The sequence below is a fragment of the Sander lucioperca genome, chromosome 8 (genome assembly GCF_008315115.2).
Source record: "Sander lucioperca isolate FBNREF2018 chromosome 8, SLUC_FBN_1.2, whole genome shotgun sequence".
NCBI lineage: Eukaryota > Metazoa > Chordata > Actinopteri > Perciformes > Percidae > Sander > Sander lucioperca.
In genome coordinates this window covers 40,620,125-40,634,129 of record NC_050180.1, presented here as the reverse complement: position 1 = coordinate 40,634,129, position 14,005 = coordinate 40,620,125, and the positions used below count along the sequence as shown (strand labels likewise).

At 36.7% G+C, this 14,005-nt stretch overlaps 4 protein-coding genes across 4 annotated transcripts; 1 reads left to right on the top strand and 3 right to left on the bottom strand.

Moving 5' to 3' along the window:
- Positions 1 to 927, bottom strand: LOC116046708 (olfactory receptor 1-like). Its single transcript, XM_031295104.1, has one exon. The coding sequence runs from the start codon at positions 925 to 927 to the stop codon at positions 1 to 3; it is 927 nt and encodes a 308-aa protein (XP_031150964.1).
- Positions 928 to 4,345: 3,418 nt separating this feature from the next.
- Positions 4,346 to 5,272, bottom strand: LOC116046638 (olfactory receptor 6K3-like). Its single transcript, XM_031295035.1, has one exon. It carries the CDS (start codon positions 5,270 to 5,272, stop codon positions 4,346 to 4,348), a length of 927 nt encoding a protein of 308 aa, XP_031150895.1.
- Positions 5,273 to 7,246: 1,974 nt separating this feature from the next.
- LOC116046652 (olfactory receptor 11A1-like) lies at positions 7,247 to 8,170 on the bottom strand. The gene has a single exon (XM_031295050.1). It carries the CDS (start codon positions 8,168 to 8,170, stop codon positions 7,247 to 7,249), a length of 924 nt encoding a protein of 307 aa, XP_031150910.1.
- Positions 8,171 to 11,059: 2,889 nt separating this feature from the next.
- Positions 11,060 to 11,977, top strand: LOC116046651 (olfactory receptor 13C2-like). The gene has a single exon (XM_031295049.1). It carries the CDS (start codon positions 11,060 to 11,062, stop codon positions 11,975 to 11,977), a length of 918 nt encoding a protein of 305 aa, XP_031150909.1.
- The last annotated feature ends 2,028 nt before the right edge of the window (positions 11,978 to 14,005 follow it).

Below are 14,005 nucleotides of genomic sequence, written 5' to 3'. Positions count from 1 at the left end.
TCAAATACATTTGGCTGGACAGAACAATCTTTTGAGGTGTTTAGAAATTTCTTTCATTTTTAGCCCGTATATGAGTGGATTAAACAAAGAATGATACAAAATTGTTTGTAACATCATTATTAAGTGTGCAGTTTTCGAAAAATTGGATTCTACTCGAGCTATACTGATATCATATGCACTCAAAATGGAGAAACTGATTAAAACCAACAGGTGGGGTAAACAGGTCTCTGCAGCTTTTTTCCTGACTTCTCTACAACTACGATAAGTTACTATAAATATCTTGATGTATGTAAAAATTATGAAAAGCATAGGCAGAATTGAGAGATCTACTAAACTAACAACACCATAAATTGTTATTACTCTTGATGTCTCACATTGAAGTTTGTAAATTGAATTGTTACAAAATATTCCTTTTAGAGTTAAGTCACTCAGTTTTGCTTTAGAACTCAATATTGTTGGGACTGCAATATGACACGCAGGCAGAAGCCAAGCAAACAACAGGAAAACACTCACTGTGGATTTCCTCATGATAGTGTGATATTGCAGAGGTTTACATATAGACACATACCTGTCATAGGCCATGGCTGACAACAATAAGAATTCAGAACTGCCGAAAGTATAAAATATATAAAATTGAAATAGACAGGCTGAATAAGATATGACCTGTTTTTCAGATAAAAAGTCAATCAAAAGCTTTGGGTAGATATTAGTGCTGTAAACAACAGAGTTCAGTAACAAAGCAGCAATGAAAATGTACATAGGCTCATGGAGGTTTTGGTGAACCCAGATAAGGTACACAATAATAGAATTACTGCAGATTATTAGAGTATATACTATGAACATAATAAAAAAATAAACATATCTGTATTTGTTAACTTCCACATGCCCATCCAGAGTTATATAAGTTACATTTGCCTCATCATCCATTAATTCTGTCTTAAACTAAATGTTTTGAAAATGTTTAGATGTTCAGTAAGAAAAAAAGCAATTTTATAACATGCGTGAATGAATTCCTAAAAAGAGCTCTCACGTTCATGATAATACCAACATCCAACTTGTACTATAGTCTCTTACCCATTCATAGATACCTGACCTTGAAAGTCACCTGGTGTGTGTTCATTTCCAAAATTTAGAAAGTGAACTGTTTGAGTCTGTGGAAAGTTTTTATGAAATTGCTTTGCCCTCCAAGGATCTCATTAAACTTTCCACCAATAGTTACTAATAGATAAAGTACTTCATTAACCTCTGGAGGCCTGAAGTCACAGCATTGTTTGACCTCTTTTTCTTCATAATCAACTTTCATATTATCTCAGTGTCAAAAATATCCTATCACCAATACACAACTACCACCCTACTTAAATTTACCAATGATTTCTTCTGTGCTGCAGATAATGGTGAACCCACAGGTGCCATCTTTATTGATTTAACTAAAGCTTTTGATTGTGTTGATTACTATCTCATTTAGATAAGCTTCATACTATTGGCCTATCTGAAAATGCAGTTCTGTAGTTCAATTAATATTTGCATAACAGAAAAAATGTGTCATCCTAAATGTAAGTAAATCTCATCTTTTAATTCAACAAGGTGGTGTGCCCCAGGGCTCAACATTGGGACCACCCCTGTTCTGTTTTCATGTGAATAATTTATCATCAATTTTCAATACCTGTTTTGTACAACGTCATGCTGATGACACTGTTTTTATATATATATATATATATGATCTACCACAAATTCAAGCTTCTCTTCAATCTGATTTAAACATATTAAAGTTTGGCTTTTACATAATACACTATTGCTCAACAAAACAAAGTCTAACATTATGACCTTTGGTATCAGACAACTCAAATCCGAACTTGGGCCTGTGTTATAACCTATAATATTGGCAATCCTCTGCATTAAGTTGATAGGATTAAATATCTTTGTGAATGTCTTGATTCCAAACTATCATTCAAATCACACATTGAACATGTGTTAAGGCCCAGACATACAGAGCCGACGGCCAAACGTCGGCAGAAAAGGCATTTGGGATGATCAGTCTCCCCAAATTGGTCAAAAAAGTGCCTGGGAACACACCAAAGCGAAGAGACATAATACGTCTCCATAAAAGCAGGCGGCGCTAATCGGAATTGTCGCCCAAAAATGAAAACCGGCAGGTGATTGGACGAACAAGTCACGTGGGTCTGGTTTCTGCGGAAATTCAACGACAGACTGTCATGACGGCTTGTTCAGAATACGATCTCATATTGTACTAAAATAGTTCACCGAAAAACGTGTTTCTGAAAACATTTTAAGTGAGAAATAGGCCGTGCAGTTGCTGAATCTGTCTTCATTTCAGATCAACAAAGGTCAGTTTAAAAGATTGTGAGAGACTCTAGTCACGCTCATTCCGCTCCCCGTTTCCGGTTAGCACTCTACCAATCAGATGGGTCATTTGAATCCGACTGCTAGCAGTGCCCGCCCCGCCGATTATACATGTCAAATCGACCAAAATGAAGGACGACGGCCCCTCGGACGGACGACGGCACATAACACACCCAACAGACTCGAGTCACTGACCTCGCCAGACTGTCCAACGGCCCGAATATCGGCTCTGTGTGTCCGGGCCTTTACAGTAAATGAACTTTGGAATTAATCATTTACATCGATTTTGAAATTGCTTCATACGCAGTATTCGTAACAAACTTGCCTTTCAGCTTATAGTTTTGATTCTTGACTATTGCGATGTTGTGTATAAAAATGCATTTATATCAATCCTTGTTCCACTTAACACAGCATGAAATAGACTGCAAATTTGTCCTTGCATTTCATTTTCTCACTCACCACTGTACAATGTATATACTGTAAAATGCACTTAAATGGCCATCTCTAAATGTTAGACACATTCATTGGCTTCAACGTGTATTTAAATGTAATCATTTCAAATATCCTCCTTATTTACAACAGAATATTGTACCTTTTACTTCAAATTACCATGTTTGGCACTCTGATCAGCTTTATTTCTATGTCCCTCCTTTTATGAAACCATTTGCAAAAGAGCTTTTAAGTTTAAAGCTCCAGCAGAATGGAATCATTTGCCTTTTAGTATAAGACCCATTACCATACTTGGGATGTTTAAGCATGCCGTCTTTTCACTTTAAGATGGACTGCTATTGTTATTAAGGAAGCTGTCACTGTTTTTATAATGTTTATACCTGACTGTATTTGGTGATCCACTCACACTCTAATGTCTATTTATTTATATTGTGGTTGTACTATTTTGACGAACCTAATGTATGTGTTGATGTTTTTGTTTAGTTTTTTCCTGTTTTATGTATGTTGCATTGATTTTTTTGTGCTATATGTTGAAAATGAGATGATACATCTCAAGGGGTTTATCCTAATAGCTAAATTTGAACTGAATTCCTTTTATTTTGTATTATTATTTTGTTTGTTTTTTCAGTGTCTTCTTCTATTTACTTTTTACTTTCTATTTTTTATTCAATGTTGCTGTACAGCACCTTGTCACCCTTGAGTTGAAAGGTGTTTTATAAATAAAGTTGACCTCCTTGCTTACTTTTTGCAGCTGACAGGATCATAATGTGACATTATATGACGTCTTCAAAGTCATAACATTCTCTTTTTAGCGTTAGGGTTAGTAATGACACTAGCATGTTTTGATTCGTGACGGCGCCTGATATTAGCATCCTGAGGACATTTGGGGCTTTGCCCCAACATCTGTTGCGGGATCCTACCCAATCAAATGTTGTTGTTTTTTTTATAAACAAGCTCCATTTTGAGGCTTTTTTATGCACTCTGGTACCTGATTTACATTCCAAGTACAACCAAATTCCCAGTGTGAATCAATTTATTTTCACTGTGAATAAGAAAATGGTCAAGATGGCCACCGGACACCCTCATGAGTTGAGTATCAATATTAAAGTCATAGCTTGCAGTGAAAAATAAGGATTTACTCCTGAGTCAGAATGTGTTACAGTGAAAGAGAAAAAAAACAGCGGTGAACACCAAATAGTTTGTTTCCATAACATTTAATTACATTAATGACAGTAAAGTAAAATACAGAAAAAGTCTACATATCAGTTGTGATGACTTGACAATGCAGAATAATAATCTTTTTTTTTTGTATAAATACAGATATTAGCCAGTACGTTCAGAATCAAGACACCTTGCTGTTCCAATAACAAACAGTAAAGAGTCTCTTTAACAGTAAATTACAATACAATACAATACAGTGTATTTACAAACGTTATGGAAATAAGTACGTACATTAAATACCTTTCAACAATTCACATCTCAGCATGATTATTTCAGAAGAATTGTCTGTACATTAGTAATCAGTGTTATTACATCAAATACATTTGGCTGGACAGAACAATCTTTTGAGGTGTTTAGAAATTTCTTTCATTTTTAGCCCGTATATGAGTGGATTAAACAAAGAATGATACAAAATTGTTTGTAACATCATTATTAAGTGTGCAGTTTTCGTAAAATTGGATTCTACTCGAGCTATACTGATATCATATGCACTCAAAATGGCGACACTGATTAAAACCAACAGGTGGGGTAAACAGGTCTCTGCAGCTTTTTTCCTGACTTCTCTACAACTACGATAAGTTACTATAAATATCTTGATGTATGTAAAAATTATGAAAAGCATAGGCAGAATTGCGAGATCTACTGAACTAACAACACCATGTATTGTTATTACTCTTGATGTCTCACATTGAAGTTTGTAAATTGAATTGTTACAAAATATTCCTTTTAGAGTTAAGTCACACAGTTTTGCTTTAGAACTCAATATTGTTTGGACTGCAATATGACACGCAGGCACAAGCCAAGCAAACAACAGGGAAACACTCACTGTGGTTTTTGTCATGACATTGTGATATTGCAGAGGTTTACATATAGACACATACCTGTCAAAGGCCATAGCTGACAACAATAAGAATTCAGAACTGGCAAAAGTATAAAATATATAAAATTGAAATAGACAGGCTGAATAAGATATGACCTGTTTTTCAGATAAAAAGTCAATCAAAAGCTTTGGGTAGATATTAGTGCTGTAAACAACAGAGTTCAGTAACAAAGCAGCAATGAAAATGTACATAGGCTCATGGAGGTTTTGGTGAACCCAGATAAGGTACACAATAATAGAATTACTGCAGATTATTAGAGTATATACTATAAACATAATAAAAAAATAAACATATCTGTATTTGTTAATTTCCACATGCCCATCCAGAGTTATATAAGTTACATTTGCCTCATCATCCATTAATTCTGCCTTAAACTAAATGTTTTGAAAATGTTTAGATGTTCAGTAATAAAAAAAGCAATTTTATAACAAGCTTGAATGAATTCCTAAAAAGAGCTCTCACGTTCATGATAATACCAACATCCAACTTGTACTATAGTCTCTTACCCATTCATAGATACCTGACCTTGAAAGTCACCTGGTGTGTGTTCATTTCCAAAATTAAGAAAGTGAACTGTTTGAGTCTGTGGAAAGTTTTTATGAAATTGCTTTCCCCTCCAAGGATCTCATTAAACTTTCCACCAATAGTTACTTATATATAAAGTACTTCATTAACCTCTGGAGGCCTGAAGTCATTGTTGAACCTATTTTTCTTGACCATTTGCTCCATTACGTAATCTTTCCAACTTAAAATATTGTCTGTGGTAGTCCTGTCAAGACTTTCACCCAGGAGACCGGGGTCCGTGTCTTGTGTAAAAATAACAGAAGTGAGGTAACGCAACAAATGTAAAGATTTTAGCCCCACCTACAGTCTTTCCCTAACCCCAAGTGGTTTTACACTGCACGATAAAAATCACGCCAAGGAGTCCCGAGCAAGTGTGTTTAAATGACTCCACAGAGGTACCTAGAGAGTTAAAAAGTGACATCAAGGGGTCCTGACCAAGCGTCAGAATTTTCTAAGTTGGGAGGGATAAGTTGTTGCATCATCACAAACTTCAGGCCTAAGAAATGTGCTCTGGTTCATAAATCCACAATAAATGGCAGCAACCTGGTCCTGATTACCTACAACCATTATCAGCTATTGTAATCCAGCCAAATTAAGATGACATTAATCAACACAAGGTCAGTGAAATCTAGGCATAACCTTTGCAGTGGCTGCTCCCACCCTCTGGAACTATCTTCCCCTAATTATAAAAATGCAGAGTCAGTCGATGATTTTAAGAAGCTGTTTGAATCTGTTTCATAAGCACTTTGTTATTAAGGAAGCTGTCACTGTTTTTATGTTTATACCTGACTGTATTTGATCCACTCACACTCTAATGTTTATTTATTTATACTGTGGTTGTACTATTTTGATCAACCTAATGTATGTGTTGATGTTTTTGTTTTGTTTTTTCCTGTTTTATGTATGTTGCATTGATTTTTTTGTGCTATATGTTGAAAATGAGATGATACATCTCACAGGGTTTATCTTAATAACTAAATTTGAACTAACTTCTGTGTTGACCTTTTATTTTTTTAGTTTGTATCATTATTTTGTTTGTTGGTTTTTTCTTACTTTTTGCAGCTGACAGGATCATAATGTGGCATTATATGACGACTTCAAAGTCATAACATTCTCTTTTTTACGTTAGGGTTAGCAATGACACTAGCATGTTTTGACTCGTGACGGCGCCTGATATTAGCATTCTGAGGACATTTGGGGCTTAGCCCCAAACTCTGTTGTGGGATCCTTCCCATTTCAATGTTTTTTTTTTTTCATAAACAAGCTCTAATTAAGTACATTATTTAGATTCCAAGTACAAAGAAATTCCCAGTGTGAATCTATTTATTTTCAATGTGAATAAGAAAATGGTCAAGATGGAGTATCAATATTAAAGTCATAGCTTGAAGTGAAAAATAGGGATTTACTCCTGAGTCAGAATGTGTTACAGTGAAAGACAAAAAACAGCGGTGAACACCAAATATCATTGTTGCTCAAAACAACTTAGTTTGCTAATTACATTCATGACAAAGGAAAATACAGAAACAAGTCTACATATCAGTTGTGATGAGTTGATAATGTAGAATAAAAATGTTTTTTTGTATAAATACAGATATTAGCTATTACATTGTTCTAAATCAAGACACCTTACTGTTCCCATAACAAACAGTAAAGAGTATCTTTAAACGGTATGGAAATACGTACGTACATTTAATACCTTTCAACAATTCACATCTCAGCATGATTATTTCAGAAGAATTGTCTGTACATTAGTAATCAGTGTTATTACGTCAATTAAATTTGGCTGAACAGAACAACCTTTTGAGGTGTTTAGAAATTTCTTTCATTTTGAGCCCGTATATGAGTGGGTTAAACAAAGGATGATACAAAACTATTTGTAACATCATTATTATGCGTGCAGTTTTTGGAAAATTTGATTGTACTCGAGCTATAATGACATCATATGCAAACAAACAGGAGAAACTGATTAAAACCATCAGGTGGGGTAAACAGGTATCTGCTGCTTTTTTCCTGACTTTTCTGCAGCTTCGATAGGTTATTATAAATATCTTTGTGTATGTAAAAACTATGAAAAGCATAGGCAGAATTGAGAGATCTAATAAAATAACAATACCAAATATAGTAATTACTCTTGGTGTCACACATTGAAGTTTGTAAATTGAATTGTTACAAAATATTCCTTTTAAAGTTAAGTCACACAGTTTCGCGTCAGAACTTAATATTGTTTGGACTGCAAGATGACACGCAGGCACAAGCCAAGCAAACAACAGGGAAACACTCACTGTGGTTTTCCTCATGATAGTGTGATATTGCAGAGGTTTACATATAGACACATATCTGTCATAGGCCATGGCTGACAACAGTAAGAATTCTGAACAGCCTAAAGAGTAAAATATTTGAAATTGAAAGAGACAGGCTGAATAAGATATGATCTGTTTTTCAGATAAAAAGTCAAACAAAAGCTTTGGATAGATAGCAGTGCTGTAAAGAATACAGTTTAGTGTCAAAGCTGCAATGAAAATATACATAGGCTCATGGAGGTTTTGGTGAACCCAGATAAGGTACACAATAATAGAATTACTGCATAATATTAGAATATATGCTATGAACATAATAAAAAAATAAACATATCTGAATCTGTCAACTTCCACATGCCCACCCAGAGTTATATATGTTACATTTAACTCATCCATTATTGTTGTCTAAAACTAAATGTTCAGTAATAAAACAGGCAGATTTTATAGCTAGCTTCCATAAAATCTTCATTCATGATTATACTAACATCCAACCTGTACTGAAGTGTCTTACTCTTTCAAAAGGTATCTGACCTTGATAGTCACCTGGTGTGTGTTCATCTCCAAATTTCAGAAAGTGAACTGTTTGAGTCTGTGGAATGTTTTTATAAGATTGCTTCACCCTCCAAGGATCTCATTAACCTTTCCACCAAAATAGTTACTAATATATGAAGAACGTCATCAACCTCTTGAGGCCTGAAGTCGCAGCATTGTTTGACCTAATTTCCTGACCATGTACTCCATTACGTAATCTTTCCAATTCAAAATATTGGCTGTTGTAGTCCTGTCAAGACTTTCACCCAGGAGACCGGGGTTTGTGTCTTGTTTGAAAATAATATAATAACATTTATTTTTTTACTTTACACATGCATAACGAAGTGAAGTAACGTAACAAATGTACAGATACCCTGTAACCAGATTTTAAAGTGTTCTGCCTAAACCGAACCAAGTTGTTTTTCTGCCTAAACCTAATAAAACAGCGACCGTTACATTTAGATATGAGGATGGAAAACGCTCCTGTTGGTCGTATTTCCTGCCATTGTTAGGGACTTTAGATCGTGATGCAAAAGGCACCTTTTAGTGTCTGTAAAGGACCCATGAGGCAGAGCAGCAACTCGACCGCGGTGCTGTAAGATGCTGAATGAAGAGCGACATTGATAGGGAGTAGTAAGGGGATCCTGACCAGACATTAGTAATTGTCAAGTTGGGAGTGAAAATGTGTTGAGAAATGTGTCTCCTTTCATAAATCCACAGTAAATGGTAGCAATCTGTTCCAGATTACCTGCAACCATAATCAGCCATTGCAGTCCAATCTGATTTAGATGGCATTAATTCACGCAAGGTCAGTGTCTAATAAGACTTTGATCCTAAGGGACTTCTTTGTGTCTCACGATCTGGACTTTTAGTTTATTACAGAGACAACAACGTGGCCCTGATTAAACTGTGTCCCACAGACTGTAACTTTGTCAGTGTGCCAAGGATGTCCGATCAAGGAGGCCTAGCTGCTGTTTTTACCAAAGAGTTTATCTGCTGCTCAGTGGACATTGGTGAGTTTAACATCTTTGAGGCACTTATGCTCAGAATTGGACTGGTTAATCATTTTTACTGTGTGTTGATTTATTGCCCACCTGGTCCAACTAAAGGATTTCTAACCGAATTTGCCAAGTTGTAATCTTCTGTGGTTGTTAAACTTGATAAAATCTTGATTGTTGGTGATTTTAATATACATGTAGATGAGGCATCTGATAAATTTGCTGCTGAGTGTTTAAGCACAACTCAGTCTTTGAATTTAATACAACATGTATCAGGGCCAACCCACAATCATGGTCATACCCTGGACTTGGTTTTTACTTTGGGGTTGAACCTTAATGCTCTTTGTTGATGACTTTTTCTTGTCTGACCACAAGTGTATCATTTGTTATGCTGTTTTCAATGCTGTCACCCAATCCATTAAATGCACGACCCGTTCTCTGGTCTAAACAACTATGTTTAGTTGAGTATGCACACATTACCCTTGTCAGCTCTTCCACAGGATTGTCTACCTTCCAATGCTCCCTACCCTCTGAGGGTCCAGCAAATGGGCTTCCCCTTCGTGTGTCTCTTCGCCATCAACCCAGCTATGGTCTGCCTTTTTGTGCCCCGATCCATGCGGATCCATCCCACATTTTACAGAAAGAGCTAGAGATATTAACGTTTTGAGCATCCACACGGATAAACAATAATATACTGTAAACGGTGTCACCAAGCACGCACTACACACTATAGAATACATAATACACTAAAAATTCAGATGTGATGTAAGGTTGCTGGAGTGTCCGTAGTAATATCCTACATACGTTTGTAATTGTGAATTTGGGTTCATTTTATGAATCTAAAAATAAAGTTATATTTACTGGGGACCTCTGTGCTACTGACACCGCCACGCTCAGAGCTTCAGAAAGCCAAGGATTAGAGCAGCCAAACGTCACTGACCGTATGATTTAACTTTCAAAACTCAAGATTGACTCTCAAACCGAAATTCCACCAGGCAGAGATGCACAGTGTTCTGGCTGTGCCGTGGTTTTCTTTCATCATTTGGATGCTCTATCCCTTCCACTTCCTGCCCGGCCTGTTGAGCCACCACGCGGTTCCGTCAAAAATAGACTTGTTACATATTTTTAGGGAGGGGGGACCCGCTTTTGGAAATCTTTTACGACACGCTGCGTCGCGACTGGTGGACTCACAAGCGTTGTCTAGAGTGGCCACGGTTGCTGGCGGTGGAATCTAGGGGTCAGTCGTCTGCCGTGGCATATAAGGATGTATTTTGATTGGCTGTCAGTGTTTCGTTTTGAAAGTGATCTTAACAATATCGTTTCGCCACTGTTGTTGTCATTATAGTTGTGGTGTGACTCTGCCAGTCATTTGAGTTAGAACGATTTTCCAAACTCATCCTTATAGTTATCGTGTGGACAGCACTTAACAGTGCCTAAGGATTAACAGCCCAGAGTTGGTAAAGTTGTTTACTTCTTAATCACTCTTGGTGGAAAGTTTAATTAGATCCATGGAGGGGGACGCAGGCTGATAAACACATTTCACAGGGTCAAACTGTTCACTTTCCAAATGTTGGAGATGTGCACATATTGAGTGCATTTCAAGCCCAGGTAACTGGAAATCAAAAAGGGAATCCAATACAGAAGACATTTTATTGCAATCTTGTGAGATGTGAGAAAAATCCTTTTTTTTACAAACATATTCTTGTTATATTATCTGATTGTTTCATTAATACATATTTAATATTTGACTTTCTTAATGGATGATGAGTTCAATTTAACATATATAACTCTTGGTGGGCATGTGGAAGTTCACAAATATAGATTCCTTTATTTTGGGATCATGTTTGCAGTATATATTCTAATAATCTTCTGTAATTCCACTATTGTATGCATCATCGTAAATTACCAAAACCTCCATGAGCCCATGTACATTTTTATTGCAGCTTTGTTAGTTAATTCTGTTCTTTTCAGCACTGCTATCTATCCAAAGCTTTTGATTGATTTTTTATCTGAGAAACAAATCATATCACATTCAATGTGTCACTTTCAATATTTCTTATTTTACACTTTAGGGGGTTCAGAGTTCTTACTGTTGTCAGCCATGGCTTATGACAGATATGTGTCTATATGTAAACCTTTTCAATATTCAACTATCATGACAAAAATGACTATTAGTATTTTCTTGGTGTTGGCTTGGCTTGTGCCTGCTTGTCAGGTTGCAGGGTCAGCTGTATTGAGTGCTAAGAACAAACTCTGTAACTTTACTTTAAATGGAATCTTTTGTAACAATTCAGTTCAGAAACTTCACTGTGTGGTTTCAAGAGGACTGTCTGTGTATGGTGTGATTATTTTGCTTAATATTGTGTTTTTTCCTATGCTTTTCATAGTTTTTACATACACCAGGATACTTATAATAACCTATCGAAGTAGTAGAGAAGTCCGGACAAAAGCTGCACAGACCTGTTTACCCCACCTGTTGGTTTTAATCAGTTTTTCGTTGTTGTGTACATATGATATTATGATACTTAGACTGGAATCTGAATTTCCAAAAATTGCACGGTTTATAATGACTTTACAGCTGGTTTTGTATCATCCTCTCTTTAATCCGATCATATACGGACTAAAAATGAAAGAAATCTTTAAACACCTGAAGAGGTTGTTGTCAGTAAAATGATCTGTTGTATAAACACCTTTTCAACATGTGTTGAAATGATTTGTCAGGTCTTTGAAAAGTATTTTAAGGATTTGTTTTGAACAGAGTAAAGATTATCATCAGCTTCACCAATGTTATGTATTTTATTTAGGGCTGTCGAACGATTCATTTTTTCTTAATTGCGATTAATCGCTGAATTTCTATAGTTAATCGTGATTAATCGCATCTTTTATCACATGATTAAAATTCTATTATTTTGCATTTCAGAACTGTTTTTAAGTACATAACAATGGAAAGCCATTCTTACCAGTGTATCTTGATTGGGAATCAAATGAATGCAAAGAAAGTTGCTTTATGAACTTGACTTTAAGATTTGTATTTGTTTATTATTTATTTACTGTAAACAAAAGAAAACTGTGTGAATCTGTGATTATTGCACAATTCAGAAAATGCCAACCTTAGTATGTCTTTAAGACCCGAGTCGTCTACGATGCTGACAGGTCTACAGTTAGTTGCCACCCGTTTTGCAAGAGCTGTAGTAATTGTTTTGGATTTGGTTTCAGCTCAAGCTTGACGTGCTTCGGTGATATTTTAATTCGGCTTTACACAATGTGCATATAGCTTTCGACTTGTCTACTGAGCCGTCCGAGAGTTTTGGAAAATAAACAGCGCCATTAAGAATTGTGTTGCTGCTGTCTTTCTCCATCTATCCTGCAGCCTGCAGCAGCAAGATGTGTTACGAGGAAGTATGGCAGCGTGATGATAAGTAAAGGTGTGGCAAATGGTCAAAATAGTAGCCTAGCTAGATTCTAGTAATTTTAGAACAGCTAAGGGGCGTTGTTACGCATGACGCAAAGCCGAGTGAAGTGTAAAATAAATTAATAAATGGTGGCATGCAATTAATGCGATTAAAAAAAATGAACGTGTTATGCTCGGCCCTTAATCGCATCGCGATTAACGCGTTAATGCTGACAGCCTTAATTTTATTCAATCAAGTGATCATAAGTTTGGGCGCCCGGATATCTCACCTGGTAGAGCGGGCGCCCATTTATAGGTTTACTCCTCGATGCAGTGGGCCCGGATTCAACTCCAACCTGCAGCCCTTTGCTGCATGTCATTCCCCCTCTCTCTCCCCTTTCATTTCTTCAGCTGTCCTGTCAATAAAAGCCTAAAAATGATGCCAAACAAATAATCTTTAAAAAGTAATCATAAGTTTCATTATTATTATATATATTATTATTGAGCAATGTAGTGGTTATGACCATATCAGTGACTATGTAACTACATGGAAACGGGATAAACGATGTCTGTGGCTTGCACAGTAATAGCGTTACTGAAGCTTAGCTGTAGCCTTGCGCTGTCTCCTGGGAATTCAGTTGTAGCAGGAAAAGGTAAACAGTAGTGTGCAGATCGGAGCGTAGTGTGTGAAGAGAGAAGAGCGGAGTTGTTTACAAGGGAAGAAGCTTGGAGTAACGTAACTATGGAGAATATAGCAGATATACAACACACGGAAGAGCTTTTGAGTTTGATGGTCGTCCTTATTTATTCGAACCTGAGTATACAGACGAAGAACTAGCCTTACAAGAGTTGGGAAGAACGAGACAGGCAGAGGGGCAACAGGCAGATGAAGCAGCTGCTCCAAGCACAAGCTAAAGCTAGCCTTTAGTAACGTTATTACTGTGCAAGCCACAGACATCATTTATCCCGTTTCCATGTAGTTACATAGTCACTGATCATATGGTCATATGGTCATAACCACTACAGTGCTCAATTCCCTATTTTTGAGGGGGAAATAAATTACAATCTTTTGCCGCGAAGGCATGATCTGTCCTCTGGAGGACATCCACCAGACCACCGGGCGCTCGGGGGGGCTGCCGGAGGGGGGACGACACTACTACCACACAGGTCGACACTGACAAGCCTCCGACTCACCAACACCAGATCGATCACACACAAAATGCATGAGCTACAAATACACACGCAACTGCTGCGTGATGATTTTCACAAAAGCCTGGCTAAACACAATTATCACGGACGGCAGATAGCAGC